Genomic DNA, 22,338 nt, shown 5'->3' with positions numbered 1-22,338 from the left:
CCTCCCATTTTCCTCCCTCCTATCCCCCATGGTAGCGCTGGGCAGCACATCTGGGCCTCTGCTGCCTCCACCGCCGCTCCTCTGACTCCCTTCACGTTTGGGTGGGACATGGAGGAACGGGCCCATTAAGCTGCGCCGGAGGAACTAAAGGTACGGGGAGAGGTCAGAAGGGGTACGAGGTGTGCCTGCCTGCTTGCCTCGGGGGGTGCCTTGCCTTGCCTGCCTGTCTGTCTCGGGGTGGGGATGAGGAGTACAGGAGGAAGGAAATGACAATCCAGCATAAGAACCAGGGCAATCAGGGGAGGGAAAGAGACAGAGCAAAGAAATGCTGAAGGAGGAGGGAGCATAGGGACAGGGACAAGGAATAATGCTGGAAAGGGGAGGAATAAAGATACAGAGATGTGATACTTAATGGAAGGGGAGGAAATGGATAGTGAAGAAGAGAAGAAAGATTATGCACTTTGGGGGCCCTGCCTGTCTGCCTTCTTGCTTGACTCGGGGTGGGGGGCCTGCCTGTCACTAGGCCAATAGGCCTGCCTGTCCTGTGCCCTGTCCCTGCCTACCACTAGACCACCAGAAGGGGTACAGGGTACAGAGCCTGGCAGGAAGAATTTGGTTCAGAATGGTTTTTTTTCTTGTTTTCCTCTTCTAAATTTAGGGTGCGTCTTATGGTAAGGTACATCTTATGGAGCGAAAAATATGGAACAGAGAGGGTAGTGCAGGGGTAGGGAACTCCGGTCCTCGAGAGCCGTATTCCAGTTGGGTTTTAAGGATTTTCCCAATGAATATGCATGAGATCTATTTGCACACACTGCTTTCAATGCATATTCATTGGGGAAATCCTGAAAACCCAACTAGAATACGGCTCTCGAGGACCGGAGTTCCCTACCCCTGGGGTAGTGGACAACTGGAATGCTCTTCCAGGAGAGATGGTAGAGTCAAAAACAGCAAATTAAAAAAATGCGTGGTATAGACACTGGGGAAGCCTAAATAGAGAGGATGTTTGTGGGAGCTAGAATTTAATTGTCCTTTTTTTGTCTTTAGGTCCCTACCACTCTCACTACAAAATCGTCAACTTTGTTACTTCCTTTCCAAATTAATAGGAATCAATATTTTACAATGTGTACGTAAATATTATGGGAAGATTGATAAATGGAATCAAGTACAAAGGCAGTGTAAAACAGAAAATGATCATGGTTTTATAGAATGTTCTTAAGATAGGAGCTTAAAGGCTTTTTTTTTTTTAGTTTTGTGTATGATTGCAAAACAAACAAAGAACCAGTCTGGCCTCTTCTAATGAACAGCACAGTTTATATTTTTAATACATTTATTCCTGGAGGTCATTAATTCAAATTGATGGGACTTGAGGTTTTGCACTGTGATTTTGGCATTATCCCAATGACATTTGTACTTAGAAAAGCATCTTCAAATTCTCTATCCTAACAGTAGCCTCCTTTTTTAGTTCAATATGCCTAGATACCTCTGACAGTGTTTGTTCTATGATGATTTAAATACCTTGTATCTTGCATACTGGAATGATAAAATATCTTGTTTGTGGTTCTAGAAAGAAATATCCAGGATTAAATATTTTAAAAGATGTTTTTGTTTGTGTCCATTAACTTGGGGTAACTACATTTTTCACATATGAACTGAATGGAAGATGCATCTTAACATAGGTGACCCTTAAAAGGGCTATTTGCTTTTGAGTAGGTTTTTTGTGGTTGTGGTTTTAGTGAACCCAATTTAGTTTCTGTGAATAGAAACTATTGTAGAAGGCTTTTGTAAAATTTATATTTTAAAAACCCCACAACAATTCAAAACAACTCTGTATTTAGAAACATAGAAACATGACGGCAGATAAAGGCCAAATGGCCCAACTAGTCTGTCCATTTGAGGCACACAGGAAGACGCCAGAGACATATTTTGCCATGTGTTTTCACACCATGTCCCAAAACATGATTGAAGGAAGAAAGGAAGTGCAGCCTTTTTTAATACTGTCTTTGCCCTTTTCAATTTGTTTTATATGGAGTGCAGTGTTCTCCCCAGAATTTTTTTCCAGCCGGGTGGTATGAAAAAGTAGCCGGGTGGGGTGGGACAGGGAAATTTGGTGGTTAGAATAGGGTCATTAAATCCAGTGGTGTACCTAGTATATGACAAGAGAGAAGGCTTCCGGTTGAGGTGTAGGATGTGGGTAGGAACCTTTTTCCACGGCTTTGTGCACTGCAGCACCCAGGGAGCCGGCCTGAAGACGCCGTGTTGATCGCTGCAAAACACTGTCTTGGGCCCGATGGAGGTTTCTGCGGACTGGCACTGTTCCACAGACTGGCGGTTGAAGAACACTGCACTAGAGCACCAACACACAAATTGTAAAACTAAACAAGTCAGATCCTGCACAGTCAATTTTGTAGTCAGTGCTAACAGAAAACCATGTCCTTTTCATACACACAGAACAGAGAAACACCCTCACCCAATATGGAATAATCACAAATTAAAAATAGAAATATGTAGACAAAAGTTAAATTAATGCAACACCACAGAAACAGTGACACATGTCCCCTAATACTGTACAAAATATAAAGACAGTAGATGTAAATTTGAAAAAACTGATACATAACAATCACCACTTTAAAAACCAAATAGAAATAAAACAAATAACAAGAAATAAGAAAATACAATTTTATTGGACTAATCCATTTTTCAGTTAGCTTTCAGAGGCCATACAGTAAAACCTTGGATTGCAAGTAACTTGGTTTGCAAGTGTTTTGCAAGACAAGCAAAACATTTTATTAAATTTTGACTTGATATACAAGCAATGTCTTGCAATACAAGTACATACCGTATACACGCGTCACATCATCACAACTGAGACGATGGTTCTTCTCTCTCTGACGCTGCAAGAGTGTAGTGACTATTCTAAACAAGCGAGGTCTTGCAATACGAATACATATGGTATACACGCGTCATGTCATCACAACTCAGCCGATGGTTCTTCTCTCTCTGACGCTGCAAGAGTGTAGTGACTATTCTAAACGAGTGAGGTCTTGCAATACGAGTACATATAGTATTTTGTATTAAAGTTTTTGGGTTGTGGAACGAATCGTCTGAGTTTCCATTATTTCTTATGGGGAAATTCGCTTTGATATACAAGTGTTTTGGATTACAAGCATGCTTCTGGAACGAATTATGCTCGCAAACCAAGGTTTGACTTTATGCAGTTTGCGTGAATGGGGTTGATTGGTATTTTTTCTTTTCTTGCTTATACAGGTTCGATCTGTGGATGAAATGAATCATGATTTCCAAGCCCTTGCACTAGAATCTCGAGGAATGGGAGAGGTAAGTATCTAGAAATGGGTTCAGGACTATAATGTCTAGAAAGAATTTCTTTTCACATTATTCTCTGCTTTTCAAAAAAGATGTATTGACTGTGCAAATGTTACATTTGGACATTGCAATGTGGTTTAATTGAACTATTCTGCGAACTACAGTTAGCAAAGTCAGTACCCAATTGATCAAAACATAGACAATTCCAGCAGTTTCATGCTAGTAGAAGTGCTTAAGTATGAAAAGTGTGATTGCTTGTTGCCCTGAAACTGAGTAATGTGATACCATACTGGCACTGTTTTCTTTGGGTCAGTGAGGAGAAATATATTTGGCCATTGGCAGTCTTGGCTGTTATCAAAGAAAGGCCACAGGTTCCTCTTTCCTTGAATCTGCTACTTCTCATCAATTTATTTTCTAAGTGGGATATGTATTGAATAGAGAGAGCCAAGGAGAAAGTGATTCTTTACTGCCTACCTTCCAAGCTAGTGTAAGATTGGATGGCACTGAGATGTCATGGGTGGGAGTTGGATTGGGACCAATTAAGAGCTACAAATGTTTCAGGTGGAGGTGATTGAGGAAAAGGAAAAAGCCTGCATAGAGTAAAGTGGACTTGGGAGGTGGGAAGCTGTGAAAATCATGATAGAGGAGAGATGGACTGGAGTGGAGGAGTAGTGAACATAAGAACATAGAATTGCCATACAGCAGAGGTCTCAAATAGAGAATGACACGGTGGTTGTTACCCGCGTCTAGCTGCGGGTAACCCGCCAAAACGGTGACAAAAAAAAAAGGTCACTGCGAGTACGGGGACAAAGCCATTCACCACCCCGTGGAGTGGTGAATGGTCTTGTCTCCACAGTTAAATGAGTGAGCACGCCGTGGTGAATGAGCACGCGGTCTGGAAGCCACCTCTTTCCCGCTGGCTATCTGGCCATGCATCTCCCTCCCTCCCTTTCCCGTACCTTCTCTTCGTGGCGAATTCTATAAGGCTATGCGTTGTATTGCAGCCAGAGCCTTGAAGTCACATTGCGTGTGGCTGCTGGAAAAGTCTCCTCTGACGCAACTTCCTGTTGCTAGTTGCATCGGAGGAGACTCTTCCAGCAGCCAACACTACACAACTTCAATGCTCCGGCGGCAATACAACGCATAGCTTTATAGAAATCGTCACGAAGAGAAGGTAAGGGGGAAGGGAGGGAGGGAGATGCATGGCCGGCTGGTGGGAGGGAGCTGCTGGACCATGCGAAGGGGGGTGGGGGATGGAGAGGAGAAGATGCTGGTGTCCGGCTTCCCCCTTGACCTCCTGCGCATCCATTTACCTAATTTCAACAGCCTGCAGAGATGATTGCCGGTGCTAGTGATCTTTGCAAGCTGCCATAGGCCTTCGGAGCTGTTTCCTCTGCTGCGATCCTGCCTCTATGTCAGAGGAGGGGCGGGACCGTGGCAGAGGAAAGACAGCTCCAAAGACCTATGGCAACTTGCAAAGATGGATGCGCGGGAGATCAGGGGGAACACACAGACCTTCTGGGGGGGTGCAGTTCTTCAGAGATGCTGGTACAGGACTTCAGGGGGGACAGACAGGCCTTCGGGGGGGGGGTGCAAACCTTCAGGAGGGACAGGCTTTCAGGGGGTGCAGGCCTTCAGGGATAGTGGCACAGGCTTCAGGGGGGACAGGCAGGCCTTCTGGGGTGGGGTTCAGGCATTCAGGGATGGACAGACCTTCAGGGAAGGGGGTCCCTTGGTATAGAAGTACACGGAGGGAGGGAGGGGAGGGAAGGGGGATTCAAAGAGACATGCATATGCTGGACTTTGGGGGGAAGAAATAATGGGTCTATAAACAGGAGAGGGAGAGACATGGTGGACAATGGGATTTAGGGAGGCAAGGAACAGAAAGGAAGAGAAGTTGGACACAAGGGATGGTGTGGAGGGGGGGCTAGAGATACTGGATAGGAGGGTAGTTGGGAAAAGAAAGGGAGAGATGGTGGACCCTGGGGTGGTGGGGAAGGAGGGAGAGATGTTGGATGAAAGGGTAGTTGAGAAAAGGTGAAACTGTGGGTGGAGATGAAAAAAAAGAAAGATGCCAGACCTCTGGGGGAGGGGAGGGAAGGGAAATGGAAGGGGAGGACAGAGATAGAAGATGGATGGTTAGCACAAAGAAAGAAGGAGACCCTGGTAAGCAAGTTATCAGAAGACAACCAGAGCCTGGGACCAACAAGATTTGAATAATGACCAGATAACAAAAGGTAGAAAAAATAATTTTATATTTTGTTTTGTGATTACAATATGTCAGATTTGAAACGTATATCTTCGGCCGGTGCAGGAGGAAGCAGGCCTGGCGAAGACAGCGGCGGGAGGGAGAGAGGAGAAGCCGGAGTGAAGAAGAAGCAGGAGGCAGCGGCAGGCAGCGAGCGGTAGCGTGGGGGAGCGTGAGGGAGCTCCGCCCACCCCCAACGCGTCACCACCAGAGCGCCGGACTTCCCCTTAACAGGAGGAGAGCGCGGCGCTACACATTCTATCTTCGGCCGGTGCAGGAGGAAGCAGGCCCGGCGAAGACAGCGGCGGGAGGGAGAGAGGAGAAGCCGTAGTGAAGAAGAAGCAGGAGGCAGCGGCAGGCAGCGAGCGGTAGCGTGGGGGAGCGTGAGGGAGCTCCGCCCACCCCCAACGCGTCACCGCCAGCATCACCATCAGAGCGCCGGACTCCCCCTTAACAGGAGGAGAGTCAACGGCGCACAGTTGTTCGGCGCGCGGCAAAGGCGAGCGGTAAAGGCGCTCGCCTTAGCAAGAGCGCCTTTGCAAAGGAGCCTGCAGAAGGAGCCAGGAAGCTGGGCCGACTAACAGGGAGCCCAAATACGTAAGTTACATTCCGGTTATTGTTCTTTTGTTTATTATTACCTAGCCACACAGCACACACCGAGACAAACACTCTCAAACAGCTCAACAGTACCAACACAACCAAGACCAACAATCAACAGGAGGACTGCTATCAAGAGGGCAGGACACACACAATTGAGAAGGAGAACAAGACATGAGCGCCCACGGAAGCCAGAAGATGAGCTTTCCAGTCTTCTGCACCGGCTGCAACATGTATGACTACCTCCCCTCGGGGACTAGGGCATACATTTGCAGCCGATGCGAGGAGCTGGACAGCCTGAAACTGCAAGTTCGGCTGCTGGAGGGAACTGTGATGGAACTCGAAGAACTCCTTGCCAGGAAGGAGGAAAACTGCATGCAGGAGAAGTTGCTAAGGGAGCCCGATACCAGCGAAGGGATCGTGGAACTAGAAAGATTTATCGAGGAAGCCCACCAGCAACACGTAGAGATCCCAGGGCTGGAAAGCTGTACCCAGGATACCCAGACAGAAGGCCTGGAAGAGAGGAGACAAGACATCCATGCAAACACAGAAAAAACCGAAGATGAGGTAGGAGACATCCACACACCAGGAGAAAGGGAGAGAACACAGGAAGACGTCCTCCTATCTGAAGAGCCGAAAACTATTTCAAGAGTAGCACTGGAGGAAGAAGACTGGCCTTATACCATAGATGTTGACTTACGACCCCCGAGAAACCCCTGAATAAAGAAGATGGGGATCATCGTAGGTGACTCCATTATACGTCACGTGGACAGCCACACCGCAGGAGGAAGAGAGGACAGAATCGTACCTGTCTGCCTGGAGCAAGAGTGAAGGATGTGGCCAACAGGATCTCCAGAATCATAGACAGCGCAGGGGGAGAGGATACTGCTGTGCTCATCCACGTGGGAACAAATGATGTGAGCGGACGGAAGTATGACAGGGAAGAGATGAAGGGCCAGCTCCGCTCACTTGGAAGACAGCTGAAGATCGGGGAGGTGAAGGTGGCCTTCTCCGAGATCCTCCCAGTACCAAGAGCGGATGGAAAGAGACAAGGGGAATTGCAAGCTATTAACGCCTGGATGAGACGATGGTGCGAAGAAGAAGGCTTTGACTTCGTGCGCAACTGGACGGCGTTCTGGGGAAAAAGCAAGTACTACAGAAAGGATGGACTACACCTCAACAAGGAAGGAGCAAGAGTATTGGCAGGCAACATGAAGAAGGCCATCGAGAAGGCTTTAAACTAACAAATAGGGGAAAGCCGACAGTCGACCACCAGTCGATGGCACGGACGACAGGATGCCCCGATGAAGAAACCATGGGCTACTACTCATACACAGGAGGGGACGACCTCACAGCAAATAAGGAAGACAAGGCAGGAAGGGACAACTGAGACACAGGAGGGGATGACCGTACAGCAAACAAGGGAGACAACACTGGAGCGGTTAAGGAAACCGTGAAAGAAACAGTAGAGACAGTAAAGAGTAGGAAGTCTAAAAAGGTAACACGAAGAGAACTCAAATGTATGTATACAAATGCTAGAAGTCTAGGAAACAAAATGGGGGAACTAGAGACAATAGCAAGACATGATAAGTTGGAAATCATTTGCATAACAGAAACATGGTGGAATGAAGAAAACAAATGGGACACAGTGCTACAGGGATACAAACTATATAGAAGAGATCGAGTAGGGCAGAAAGGTGGAGGTATTGCCCTATATGTTCAGGAAGGAGTAGAATCTGTTGAAGTGGCTACGACGGAAATGAAAGAGAAGCTAGAGTCCCTCTGGATCAAGATTCTTGGCCAAAACAGCGCAGACACAAAAATTGGCCTTTACTATCGTCCCCCAGGACAGGCGGAGGAAACTGACTCAGAAATGATAAGAGGAAATCAAACAAGAATGCAAGACGGGCAATGTAATAATATTGGGAGACTTCAATTTCCCGAGGATAGACTGGAAACTAGGAACCTCCAACTGCGGCAAGGAGGCCAAGTTCCTGGAGGCGCTAGGGGATTGCTTCCTGGAACAAATGGTAAAAGAGCCGACAAGAGGCAACGCCACCCTGGACTTGGTACTAAATGGCCTCACGGGTCCGACAAAAGAAGTAGAAGTTACGGTACCGCTGGGGATGAGCGATCACAATGTGATCAGCTTTAAGCTTGACATCGGGAATAGAAAACATGCCAAAACCTTAACCAAAACCTTAAACTTTAAAAAGGGCAAATACAATCACATGAGAGCCATGGTGAAAAAACGACTCAAGAAAAAGGTGGACAAACTTGAAACGGTAGACCAGGCATGGTCCCTACTGAAAAATACTATCACAGAAGCACAAAATCTCCACATTCCGAGGATCTCCAAAGAGGGGAGAACAAAAGGTAAGGGAGAACCGGCATGGCTTACCAGACAGGTGAGGGAAGCCATAAAAGAAAAGAAGGACTCTTTCAAAAAATGGAAACACATGAAAACAACCGAAGCATGGAAAAAACATAAAGATGATCAGAAGAAATGTCACAAGGCGGTGAGGGATGCCAAAAAGGACTATGAGGAAAAAATAGCACAAGAGGCCAAAAACTTCAAACCCTTCTTTAGATACGTGAAAGGGAAAAAACCCACAAAAGAGACGGTGGGACCCCTGGACGACCAGGGAAGAAAAGGGTACATCAAAGAAGATAAACAAATTGCAGACAAACTAAATTCCTTCTTTGCGTCCGTCTTTACGGAGGAGGATACCGCAAAAATACCAGAAGCAGTGAAAGTGTTTAGTGGAGTAATAGAAGACAGCCTCACCACAGTTGAAGTGGAGTTGGACCAGATATACTACCAGATCGACAAACTTAAAAGTGACAAATCCCCTGGACCGGATGGAATTCACCCGAGAGTTTTAAAGGAATTGAAGGTTGAAATCGGAGAGCTATTGCAAAAACTTGCCAATCTGACAATCAGAACTGGACAGATACCAGATGACTGGAAGATAGCGAACGTCACGCCAATTTTCAAAAAAGGATCGAGAGGGGAACCGGGCAACTACAGACCTGTGAGCCTTACGTCTGTCCCTGGAAAGATGGTTGAAGCACTGATCAAGGATAGCATAGTCCGGCACCTAGATACACACGACTTGATGAAACCCAGTCAACGTGGGTTCAGGAAAGGGAAATCATGTTTAACGAATTTACTTCAATTTTTTGAGACCGTGAACAAGCAAATTGATAGTGGAATGCCGGTGGACATAATATATTTGGACTTCCAGAAAGCGTTCGACAAAGTTCCACATGAAAGACTTCTCAGGAAACTACAAAGCCATGGAATAGAGGGAGATATACACAGGTGGATAGGCAAATGGCTGGAAAACAGAAAGCAGAGAGTGGGCATAAATGGGAAGTTCTCAGACTGGGAGAAAGTGACTAGTGGTGTGCCCCAGGGCTCGGTTCTTGGGCCGATCCTATTTAATATTTACATCAATGACCTGGAAGAAGGAGTATCCAGTGAGATCATTAAGTTTGCAGACGACACAAAGCTATGCCGGGCAATCAGATCGCAGGAGGATAGCGAGGAACTCCAGAGCGACTTGTATCAGTTAGAGAAATGGGCAGAGCAATGGCAGATGAAGTTCAACGTGGAGAAATGCAAAGTAATGCATTTAGGTAGTAAGAATAAGGAACACGAGTATAGAATGTCAGGCGCAACTCTGGGTAAGAGCGAACAAGAAAAGGACCTGGGTGTACTGATAGATAGGACCCTGAAGCCGTCGGCACAATGTGCGGCAGCGGCAAAGAAAGCAAACAGAATGTTAGGCATGATAAAGAAAGGAATCACGAGTAGATCAGAGAAAGTCATAATGCCGCTTTATAGAGCAATGGTCAGACCACACTTGGAATACTGTGTCCAACATTGGTCTCCCAACCTAAAGAAGGATATAAAACTGCTGGAGAGGGTGCAGAGACGAGCAACGAAGCTAATAAGAGGTATGGAGAACTTGGAATATGAGGAACGACTCAAGAAACTGGGACTGTTCTCCCTTGAGAAGAGGAGGCTGCGAGGGGACATGATCGAGACGTTCAAAATGCTGAAAGGCATCGATAAAATAGAGCAGGAAAATAAATTATTTACATTGTCCAACGCGACACAGACAAGAGGACATGGTTTGAAGCTAAGGGGGGACAAGTCCAGGACAAATGTCAGGAAGTTCTGCTTTACACAGCGAGTGGTAGACGCCTGGAATGCTCTCCCAAAGGAGGTTATTAAGGAATCCACTGTGCTAAGATTCAAAGGCAAATTAGATGCACATCTCCTTACGAGAGGCATAGAGGGATATGGGTGACTAAAACTACATCAGGTGTATACCTGACTGGGCCTCCGCGTGTGCGGATCGCCGGACTCGATGGACCATGGGTCTGATCCGGAGATGGCAGTTCTTATGTTCTTATATCCTGCCAGAGCTGGTGTTAATAATAATAATAATAACAACTTTATTCTTCTATACCGCCACAATCTTGTGACTTCTAGGCGGTTTACATTCAAGAGAGCTGGACATTCAGCGATTTACAATATGTAGAAGGAGTACAGAGACTTTAAGAAATCGAAATTGCAAAATATACTGTTTGCTAAGAATTTCGGAGCGGACCTGTAAAGAAAAGTCACAGCTTCCAAAAAAAAATAAAAAAAAGAAAATTACAATATACAGTTTGTTTAGAGATTCAAAAAAAAACAGCAAAAATTTTGTGTAGAGATTCAAAAAAACAGTGAAAATTACAATATATACTGTATTTTCACGTAGATAACGCGCACCCGTGTAAAACGCGCACACGGGTATAGTGCGCGGTGAACACAAATTTATGTAAATACATTTTTATATACCGCGCTCACGGGTATACTGCACATGCCGCCCCGACTCTCCTCTGGCTGCCCCGACTCTCCTCTGGCTGCCCTGACTCTCCTTTCACCCACCCCGACTTTCCGTTGGCTGCCCCGACTCTCCTTTCACCCGCCCCGACTTTCTGTTCGCTGCCCCGACTCTCCTCTGGCTGCCCCGACTCTCCTTTCGCCCGCCCCGACTCTCCTTTCGCCCGCCCCGACTTTCCGTTTGCTGCCCCGACTCTTCTTTCGCCCGCCCTGCCCTGCTCCCAGCTCTGTAAGCATGCGCAATGGTCTGAGCATGCTTGCCGCTCAGTTTTCTGCGCCGGGTTGTGAGGGCGCGCTTTTGACCTGTCACCAAGGCGGTTTTTCTGGCGGTGTGCTTTTCACCACGTGGCTGTGGCCCCCCTCTATCTGGCCTTGTAATTTGCCCAGTGAATACTATTTTGACTTTACAACAGCATCTCAGCATTTGGGTAAGCATATAAAAGATTAATGCTGCATGTAGAGCCCACATTTTAATTTGATCTCTTCAGATTGGTATTCTGCATTTATCTACCCGGTAGTAGAGTTTATCAATTAAATTTTAATTTACCGCCATAATGGCAGGAATGAGACGAAAGTCATATACAGCGGACTTTAAGCTTCAAGTCGTTGCGAAAGCTGAGGAAATAGGCAACCGGGCCGCAGCGAGAGAGTTCGATGTTGGAGAAACATCGGTGCGTGAATGGAGAAAAGATAAAAAGTAACTGGAGAAATGCAATCTGCGCAAACGGGCACGTCGTGGGGCCAAACCAAAATGGCCTCAGCTGGAGGATGACTTGAAGCAGTGGATTCTGGCGAGAAGGGAGCAAAATCAATCAGTCTCTACTGTTGCGATTCAGATGAAGTCAAAACTACTTGCCAATGGAAGAGGAATACCCGACTTCAAAGCTGGCTTCACACGGATCTCAAAATTTATGAAAAGGAACGGACTATCAGTTAGAATGAGAACAACTGTTGGCCAGCAACTTCCGGATGACTGGCAGCAAAAATTGATTGATTTCCGTGACTTTGTCGCCAAAGAAATATCTGAACTTGGCATCACTGCAAAGGACGTCATCAACATGGATGAAATTCCAATGGCATTCGACATTCCAGCGACAAGAAGCGTAGCCCCCACAGGTACTAAATCTGTTGCCATCACCACAACTGGGCATGAAAGAATGTGTTTTACAGTCGTTCTTGGTTGCTCAGCTAGCGGGGTTAAGTTAAAGCCCATGCTCATTTTCAAAAGGGTCACTATGCCCCGTGAAAAGCTGCAACAAGAAGGGATGGATGGACTGCGACGTAATGAGATTGTGGGTAGATAAATGCTTTAGGGCAAGACAGGGTGGATTCTTTGCAAAAAAATCCTTGTTAATTTTTGATGCCATGGCTGCCCACAAAGAAAAAAATGTTCAGGCCTACATTAATTCTACTCGTGCCCACATAGCTGTGATACCTGGAGGCCTGACGTCTAGGCTGCAGCCACTTGACATCGCAATGAATCATCCATTCAAGACTTTTATTAGAAAGGAGTGGGAGGAGTGGATGCAGAGCGGCACGCACGAGTACACACCCGTGGGGCGGCTGAAGCGGGCAACTTTCACAGAAGTCTGCAAGTGGGTGGCTTCAGCATGGGACAAAATAACACTAGATACCACTCGAAACGGATTTAGAAAAGCGGGCATTATTTATGAAACCAATGACACTACGGGTACTACCAGTGCAGCGGAAGGAGGCAACAACACGGATATCAGCGATGATGATGACGATGATGACGATATCACTTCGGAAATAAACGAGGATCGTCTGCAGGATGACAATTCGGATTTTGATGGATTCAAGGATTCAGATGACTGTGATGATGATGACTGAATAAACCTGTAAACTTTGTTTATTTACAACTTTACCGTAACTACGGTAACTGTATTTAGATTATTTTGTCCTCGATACTTCGTTTGATCTACTGGTTAATGTTATAGTTTATAAGAATGAACATGTGATTTCTGTTCTTGTTGCTGAATTCATATTCACTAACTCTAGATTAAAAGTTATACGGTTGTTTATAAGAATGAACAGTTTTTTTCTTTTCACGTGTTTGGTTGGAGGGTGTGTGAATGGTGTGTGAGTTCGCCTATGTCTGGTTGAGGTGGATTGAATTACCGGTATTTAGCTGAAGAAATTATGGTAGTTAACCCCCCCCCCATTCCACACACATTACGGTAATTCTCTTCCATTTTTGTTCCCATTATAAAAAATACTGATAAGTTCCCAGAAAAAAATACATTAAAATAAGAAGTGAAAACAAAGGCCCCTACAGATGAGAACATAACATAAAAATAGCCTAACTGGGTCAGTCCAATGGTCCATCATGCCCAGTAGCCCATTCTCATGGTAGCCAATCCAGGTCACTAATACCTGGTTAAAACCCAAAGAATAGCAAACATTCCATGCTACGGATCCAGGGCAAGCAGACGCTTCCCCCATATCTTAATAACAGACTATGGACTTTTCCTCCAGGAATTTGTCCAAACCTTTTTAAAACCAGCAACGCTATCTGCTTTTACCATAACTTAAATCTTTCCTTCCAAACAGAGACCTTGCTAGATGTCAAATACAGAAAGAACAAGGTAACTTCACAAGGACTTAGCTGTGCAGGAAATGTGAATCTCCTCATACACCCACCATATACCGTAACTAGTGCAAAAATGTGCAAAGGTCTGTTTTTTTCTTTCAATCACTACATAGCCTAATGCCACACAAATATATTCTGAAGGTCAATGCTAAGGTTAACAAAGTTTCCTTCCTTGGACCTCAAGGAGATACTGACAAACCACTAGAAGAGATCCCAAAACAACTACGCAGGCACAACACCACTCAGTGTGTGAACCAGTTCAGTGGAGTGGACTACGGTAACTGGGGGGTGGAAATGGACCTGGTGTTTTCTCAGCAAAATTTCCCAGAACATCTCTTCCTCTCAACACATTGACACGCTGGTGGATTTATTTTATAGCTTTTTCACCCCCTTCGGTCTGCCTGTCCCCCCTTGAAGTCCTGTCCCCCCCTTCGGTCTGCCTGTCCCCCCTTGAAGTCCTGTCCCCCCTTGAAGGTCTGCCTGTCCCCCCTTGAAGTCCTGTCCCCCCCTTGAAGGTCTGCCTGTACCCCCTTGAAGGTCTGCCGGTCCCCCCTTGAAGTCCTGTCCCCCCTTGAAGTCCTGTCCCCCCTTGAAGGTCTGCCTGTCTCCCCTTGAAGTCCTGTCCCCCTTTGAAGGTCTGCCTGTCCCCCTTTGAAGGTCTGCCTGTCCCCCCTTGAAGGTCTGCCTGTCCCTCCTTGAAGGTCTGCTTGTCCCTCCTTGAAGGTCTGCCTGTCCCCCCTTGAAGTCCTGTCCCCCCTTGAAGTCCTGTCCCCCCTTGAAGGTCTGCCTGTCCCCCCTTGAAGTCCTGCCTGTCCCCCCTTGAAGTCCTGTCCCCCCTTGAAGGTCTGCCTGTCCCCCCTTGAAGTCCTGCCTGTCCCCCCTTGAAGTCCTGTCCCCCCTTGAAGGTCTGCCTGTCCCCCCTTGAAGTCCTGTCCCCATCCTGAAAGCCTGATGCCCCCCCCCCCCCGACGCCCGATTCATCATCATTCACTCCCACCCCGATGGACCACTTGCACTCCCACCCGAAGAACCGCTCGCACCCCCACAGCCTCCCCCCCTCCCCCATGGAGAAGCTTGTCTACCTTGTTTCCGGATGCCAGTGAGCCCAGCTAATACCTCTGCCTGCGGTCCCGCCCCTTCTTGGAGCCCTGCGTTGTGCTGCTTCCTCTTCCGGCGGTCCCGCCCTTTCTCTGAAGTCAGAGAAAGGGTGGGACCGCCGGAAGAGGAAGCAGCGCAGCAGGGCTCAGAGAAGGGGCAGGACCACTGGCAGAGGAAGCAGCTGGGCTCACTGGCATCAGGAAACAAGGTAGACAGCTTCTCCATGGGGGAGGGAGGGAGGCTGTGGGGGTGCGAGCGGTTCTTCGGGTGGGAGTGCGAGCGGTCCATCGGGGTGAGAGTGCGAGCGGTGGGGGTGCGAGCGGTCCTTCCGGATGATGAATCGGGCGTCGGGGGGGGGGGGGGGAACTATGTAAAAAAAATTTAATATAGCGCGCTCACGCGTATAACGCACAAGGTTATGCACGGTTTGTAAAATCGTGTATAACGCGCGCGTTATATGTGTGAAAATACGGTACTTAGTTTAGAGATTCGGAGGGGACATATTAGAAGAAAGGTCCTGAAATTACAAATGCTGCTCGATTAGGATTTCAGAGGGCATTTTGAAAAGAAACAGAGTGTTTGGAGAGGTTCTGTTTAGGTGAGTTAGGATTTAACAGAGAGAGGAAAAGTCTTTTTTTTTTTTAATATTTAAATTTTTTATTTCAAGTTTTTCAAATTATACAATGCACAATGAATCTCAAGCTGCAGACACAATAACATCAAAATCAACAGCTGCAAGAAATGCTCAAAAGTAAAGAATGTCCCTACCTCACACAAAATCACCCCCCCAAATCCCCCCCCATCCCCTTGCAATGCACAGCTTCCCATCTACAATTTCCCCGCTGAAATCCCCCCTCCCCTACCCTCGCTCCATCCAAGGAGCAGACCAGGCAGAAATAACTATCAAGACTCTACAGAGTGTTCAGTGAATCTCTAATTTTATCCCAGGTAAAAGACCTGGACAGGAATTTGTGACGCCGAGTAGCCACCGATATCTCCATGCGTCCGATAGACAGGAATCTCGTTATCCATGCCGATGGAGATGGGGCTGCAGTATTTTTCCAGTGATTCGCTATGAGACATTTAGCTGCAGCGAGACCCCAGCGCAACAATTTAGTTTGCCAGAGGTGTTCTTTCTCATAGAGCCCCAAAAGACACGATTGCGGCGTAACCCCCACCTGAACCCCCAACAGGTTAGACAGGGTAGTGGCAACAGCCTTCCAGAACGGTCCAATAGAATCACAGGCCCACCAAATATGTAAAAAAGTACCCACCTGTTTCCCACAACGCCAACAGAGAGCTGGCGTCCCGGGAAACATTTTGTGTAAACGCTCAGGAGTATAGTACCATCTAGTGAGCACTTTGTACGCATTCTCCTGGATCAAAGCACAAGTCGATGCCCGGGACACCTCCCTGCATATAACTTCCCAGTTCGTAGTAGAAAAGGAAAATTCTATATCCCGTTCCCATTGTTTCTGAAAGGATGGTATAAGTGGCGAATGGCCTCTCCAATATTGGTACAACACTGATAAAGGCCGGGGCACCTGCCTAAGCAGCAACCAAAGATTCTCAAAAGATTCCCGTTCGACACTGGGAGATTTTCCCCATCCCTGGGCCTGCAAAAAATGTCTTATCTGAAAATAAGCCAAATAGTCCCGGCTTGGCAAATCAAATTTCTTCTGGAGCATCCCAAAAGGTAAGATCCCTGTGGTCCCTATCAAGTCTCTAAAGACCCTCAATCCCCTCTGGGCCCACCGATGAAAGATCCTGTTATCACTCCCTGCTTGAAATTGGGGCTCAAATTGTATTGAAGCCAGCGATGAGACCAATGCTCCATTACCCAACTGGGCTCGAGCTCTGGTCCACACCATGGCCAAATGTTTTACAAAGGGATTAGCAATATTTGAAATCCAAGAACGGCTGGATCCAGAGATCCACAACCTATGGTTCAACCTCATACTGTCCCCCTGGTCCTGTTCTAGCTGAACCCCACTTTTATGTTCCCCCAGTTCCCAATCCAAAATCAATTTCAATTGGGCCGATTGGTAATACCATTCCAAATTCGGCAGTCCCCTCCCCCCAGCCGATCTATCCGCCCACAACAGAGATTGGGATAACCTTGGGGATTTACGTTGCCAGATAAAATTACGTAATGTTTTCCCAATCCCCCTCAACTCCCGAGCTGGGACCTGCACTGGTAATGTCTGGAACAGGAACAGCAACCTTGGTAGCACATTCATCTTTACTAAAGCTATCCTGCCCCACCAGGATAACCAAAGTCCATGCCACCTTTGCATATCAGTCCGAATTCGCTGATAAAGTGGCAGGTAATTCTTCTCATGGATCTGGGTTAGATCCTTAGGGATGTATATGCCTAGATATTTAAGTCCATGTTGCACCCATCGGAAAGGAAAGGTCCCCCGAATATGCTCAACCTCAGAAGGCGTAAGTGTCAAATTCAAAACTTCTGTTTTATCCAGATTAATTTTGAACCCAGAGAGGCTTCCATACCTCTCAAAAAGCTGCATAAGATGCGGAAAAGAGACCTCTGGCTGCCCCACATAAAGTAAAATGTCATCCGCAAACAACGCTACCCGATGTTCAACCCCATTGAGCTCAAACCCACTCAGAGAAGGATGGTTCCGAATACTCAGTGCCAATGGTTCTATAGAAAGAGCAAATAAGAGCGGTGAGAGCGGACACCCCTGTCTGGTCCCTCGAAAAATGGGAAAAAAATCGGTATAAGATTGATTTATGCGTAGACAAGCCCGTGGTTTTGCATAAAAAGCCTGGATCCATGCAATGAAAGTCCGACCCAGTCCCATACGATCCAAGACGTCCCAAAGAAATCCCCAGAGAACCCTATCGAAGGCTTTGTCCGCATCTACCGACACCAAGACCGTTTTATCATCCCGTTGACCAACCCCCCAGAGTAGATTAAGAGTCCTCCGAATATTATCGCTCACCTGTCTACGTTGTATAAATCCCGCCTGGTCTTGGTGGATTATAGATGGCAAGACTTTCCCCAAACGCAGAGCGAGTACCTTAGCCAATATTTTTGCATCTATGTTCAGGAGCGAGATGGGACGATAAGCCCCGCAAGTTAAGGGATCCCTCCCCGGTTTTAAAAGTATGGTAACTCCCGCCTCCCCCATAGTAGTCGGAAGGGGTGCTCCCTGTGTTACTCCATTCGCTACCCGTGCCAATAAAGGTCCCAACTGCCCGGAAAACCGTTTATAGAAACATCCCGTATATCCATCAAGTCCCGGTGATTTCCCATTTTTCAACTGATTAATCACTCTCGAAATTTCCGCCACTGCGATCGGTTCTTGTAAGTATGCTTTATCTGAGTCCGATAATCTCGGTAACGGAAGGGAATCAAGAAAAGCAGCCTGATCATCTCGATGTGCCATGTCCGGAGCACTATATAGGGAAGAGTAAAATGAGAAAAACTCACCCCTGATCTCTGAGTCCGTCACTTTTAGATCGCCCCTCCTGACCCCCCGTATCGATGTTATTGTAGCCCTGTTCTGCTTAATTTTAATATATCTAGCCAAATGAGCACCAGCCTTATTGCTGTGTTCATAAATTTGAATACGAAAACTGGATTGAATCCTGTCCAGTTCATCAACCTGGAATTGATATAATTCATCTCTTACCCTCTGCAATTGGATCAAAACCTCGGTCTCCTTTGTGTCCTGATGTAGCCGTTCCAACCCTATCAACATCTGACGTAGCTGTAAAAATCTTCGGGTTCTGGCTCGTTTGTATCTAGCCCCCCATTTAATAAGTTCTCCACGGACTACTGCTTTCAGAGCATCCCATAAAACCGCATCAGTTACCTCCCCATTATCATTTTGTTCCAAATATTCAAGGATAGTGCGTTCCACTGCTGCGCTTACCTCCGTGGAGCCCAATAGCGACTCATTGAGCCTCCAGTATTTACGCCCACCTTGTTCCAACATACCAGTGCAGGCCACCCAAACTGGGGCATGGTCAGAAATATGCATCGGTTCTATTTCAGCCCGGCTGATCCCACCCATCTGATTTCTATGGATCCACATTCCATCGAGTCTAGTATAAATATGTTGTGCATGAGAGTAAAATGTGAACGATTTCTGAGTACCATGAAGCAAGCGCCAGCAATCCACCAAACCCAGTGAGTGCATTAAATTACATAATGCCTTTGCAGGCTTGTTTAGGGATCTACGCCCCCCACCCGAATGGTCCAAGACTGGATCCGGGGGAACATTGAAGTCACCTCCAAGGTAGACAGCCCCTTTGACAAATGATCTTAACTCAATCTTAAGTCCCTTGTAATAGGCAACCTGAGCTGAACAAGGGCCGTAGATATTAATAATTGTCAGTTGGTGACCCTGCAGCCCTCCTTGCAGAGCCAAGCATCGCCCATCCTTGTCCCGGAATGTATGTTCCACCTGAAAGCCTAACCCTTTTCGTATCAGTATTGCTAGCCCTCCCGCTCTTTTGGTAGCCCCCTCTCCCTGATGAGTCCAAATCAAATCAAATTGTGGTCTTCGAAGGAGGCCTACATCCCGGGGTCTCAAATGGGTCTCTTGTAACAAACATATATCCCATTTCATACGTGTCAATTCCCGAAACACCAAGCTCCGTTTACCGGGACTATTTAACCCATTAACATTCCATGATCCAATGAGAATCTCCGGCTCCCCACTCCCGTCCTTCTTCTGCCTGGTCTGCTCCCTCCCAACAGCCATTCCCCTCCCGCCCCCCCCCCCCTCCTAATAGCTGATCCGTCTATTTTGGAATCAGCCATATGAGAAATGTACGTCATAGCCAAGAGGCTCAGCTTTTATCACATTCTTATCTCTACAAGCCCACCAACTTTCCATGCAAATGTCCCATTCCCCCCCTCTCCCCAATGTTTCAACAATGAACACTCATGCTTCCTCCCTTCAGATATAATTAGTATAAGGCATCTCTACATACATTGCAGTCTCTCTATAACATAAATCGTAAGTAACTCGTATGGGAGGAAATAGCCCCATAATGAACCAACTATCATTAACTAATTCCCCTCAACAAAGCCCAGAGTGATACATCTGAAAACTATAATCAGATTTCCCCGTCACCCCCACCTATATGACCAATTAAAATCATTAGTACCATACAGGGGGGAGGAGAGCTGTATAAGCAAGCAACCCGTTCAGCAAAAATAAATCACTACTACTCTAACATACTATGAAATCACACATATTCCCAATATGCTCTCCCTCCCAGACAATCTTCACATTCTCCCTTACCATCATACCATCCTCACTCTCTGTACACCCAGCAGTCAAGTATTTCTATGCCCAAAGCATTAACAATAAATAAGGGAAAGGTCAACTCACTCCCCTATGGAAGTACAAGCAATAGCAACATCTGCCCTCCCCCTTATATAACCATGTCGCCCTTCTGCAAATATACCCATGAGGATTATCAATATAATAGAGAACCCAAACCCCAACGTTCCGCTCCCCATAACCCCCCCGCTGTATGGGAACAAATCAAGAACTGTCCAGTCCTGGTACAGTGAAGCTGCTCAAGTGCCAGATGTAGACGGCTGTGGGCTCGCCGAAGGGACTTCCCCATTCCCAGGTCTCAGTTCTTCCTCCTCTCCTGCAGGGCCCCGATCACTTCTGTCCCCCGTCATTCTGCATCCCAGCTCCTTCAATGCAATCCAAGCATCCACTGAGGAATCCACCCGGCGATGTTTCCCGTTTACTGTAACTAGCAGGCCAAATGGAAATAACCAGCGGTATCGGTAGCCCTCGGCTCTCATGAATTGAGTCACGTCTTTGAATGCGCGACGTTTTTGGAGGGTCGCCGCCGCTAAGTCCTGATAGACCCCCACCGCTATCCCCTGCCATGTAAAGTTAGGATGGCGCCGGGCTGCTTGAAGAATCCGTTCTTTTAGCGGGAAATCACCAAAACATGCAATGATGTCTCTATTGCCCGAGCCCCTCGCTGGACCTAAGCTCCGATGAGCCCGTTGCAAGACTATAAGGCTCATGTCTTCCCGGTCTTCTTCCCGAAGCAGATCTGTACAAAAATCCTTAACTACAGTCTTCGCATCTTTGTATTGGTCTGTATCCGGAACTCCTTTAAAGCGTAAATTATGGCGTCTCGAGCGATTTTCTAAGTCCTCCACTTGACTCCGCAGTTCATCTAGCTGGGATACCGCCACGTGCAGTTCCGAGGAACAGGCCTGTATTGTAGGTTCCACCTGATTTAGACGTTCCTCAGTCGCCGTCACCCGGGTGCCCAGCTCGCTCACCTCCGACCTTATTTCTGCTAAGGCCACTCGAACATCAGCGCGGAGCCCCACCATCTCCTCCTTAAGGTCCCGGAACCATCGTTCCAAAGTCGCTTCCATCGAGTTGTCTCCCTGTGCAGTACTAGTCATCTGTGATCCTGCTTGTTTAGGCCCCGCTTGCGACGCCATGTTAACCGAGGCTGTCGGGGACTCCACAGAATGCGATCTTGTTTTCACGCTCCCCGCTGCTGAGTATTGAAACTTTGCCAGCTTTTTCCTACTCGCCATCCATTCACGAGTGCAAATCACCGGCCACTGAATTCCCACCGCTCCGTAGAGATGTATTATAACACTGACTGTATCGAGCCCCTCCGGAGCTTGAGAATTAACCAGCCATGCTTCTCGGTGACGTCACTTCCTCCGGAAAAGTCTTTTTTGTTTGTTTTATTTTGTTTACACCACAGCACCAGTGTGGTTAGGAGAAGGCAAAGGGGGCGAAGAGGCTATAAAAGGGGTGAAGAGGCTATAAAATAAAAGGATGTTTGAAAAAAAATACCCACTTGGGCAGGAAAATTGAATTGAAAAATCAATTCAATAGGCTGAATTGAATCAAAATTTTTTCCTGAATCAGGCAGCACTATTTGGGACCATATGTATTCCCTAGAGGCCTGAACTCTGCGCAGCTATTTCAGATATTACATTTCAGAAATACATTTTTGAAAACTGGCTTATTTGATAATGAACTATGCAGTGGTCCTTGCCAGTTCTTATATCTCTCAGAGATTTTGTCTTATTTGTTTTTATATTAGCCTATTTATCGAGGGAGTTAGATATATTTAGGCTTAGTCTTGAAGATAATTATAAATAATGATTCTTATATTAACATGTAGTTATTTCTTCCCCAAAACCTTTCTTTTGACATAGCTTTTACCTGCCAAAAAATTCTGGGATCCTGATGATGCAAAAGGACAAAAAGGGATATTCCTTGGTGATGAATGGAGGGAAAATGCATGGGGAGCATCTCGTAAGTGGTATTTGTATCGTAAATTTATTTTATGAATGAATTATGTTGCATCCCTGTCAAAAATTTATATGTTTTGGTGTTAGTGGCAGTATATAAATATATCTTAAATCTTAAAAATCTTAAATCATTTATAGATTTCTGTCTGGTCTTAAACATCAATGTTTAATTGTTCAGAATTTCTAGTTCCTTCACACTCAGGACATGTAGCCTGATTCATTCATAAAAGAATCCGTTCTTACTGTATATGCAGATTTGTTTGCAC

At 46.5% G+C, this 22,338-nt stretch overlaps 1 protein-coding gene across 15 annotated transcripts in view; it reads left to right on the top strand.

The window, feature by feature from the left end:
* PUM2 (pumilio RNA binding family member 2) overlaps positions 1–22,338 on the top strand; it is a 315,445-nt gene that overhangs the window by 67,906 nt on the left and 225,201 nt on the right. For all 15 annotated transcript variants that reach the window (XM_033938769.1, XM_033938776.1, XM_033938772.1 and 12 more), the window contains 2 exons: positions 3,265–3,333; positions 21,977–22,076. In XM_033938769.1, the coding sequence (XP_033794660.1) occupies positions 3,265–3,333; positions 21,977–22,076 (169 nt within the window). The remainder of the gene's footprint in view (positions 1–3,264; positions 3,334–21,976; positions 22,077–22,338) is intronic.

This window comes from Geotrypetes seraphini, chromosome 3, assembly GCF_902459505.1.
Source record: "Geotrypetes seraphini chromosome 3, aGeoSer1.1, whole genome shotgun sequence".
Taxonomy (NCBI): Eukaryota; Metazoa; Chordata; class Amphibia; order Gymnophiona; family Dermophiidae; genus Geotrypetes; species Geotrypetes seraphini.
Note: the sequence above shows the minus strand (reverse complement) of the source record. Positions and strands in the feature narration are given on the sequence as shown.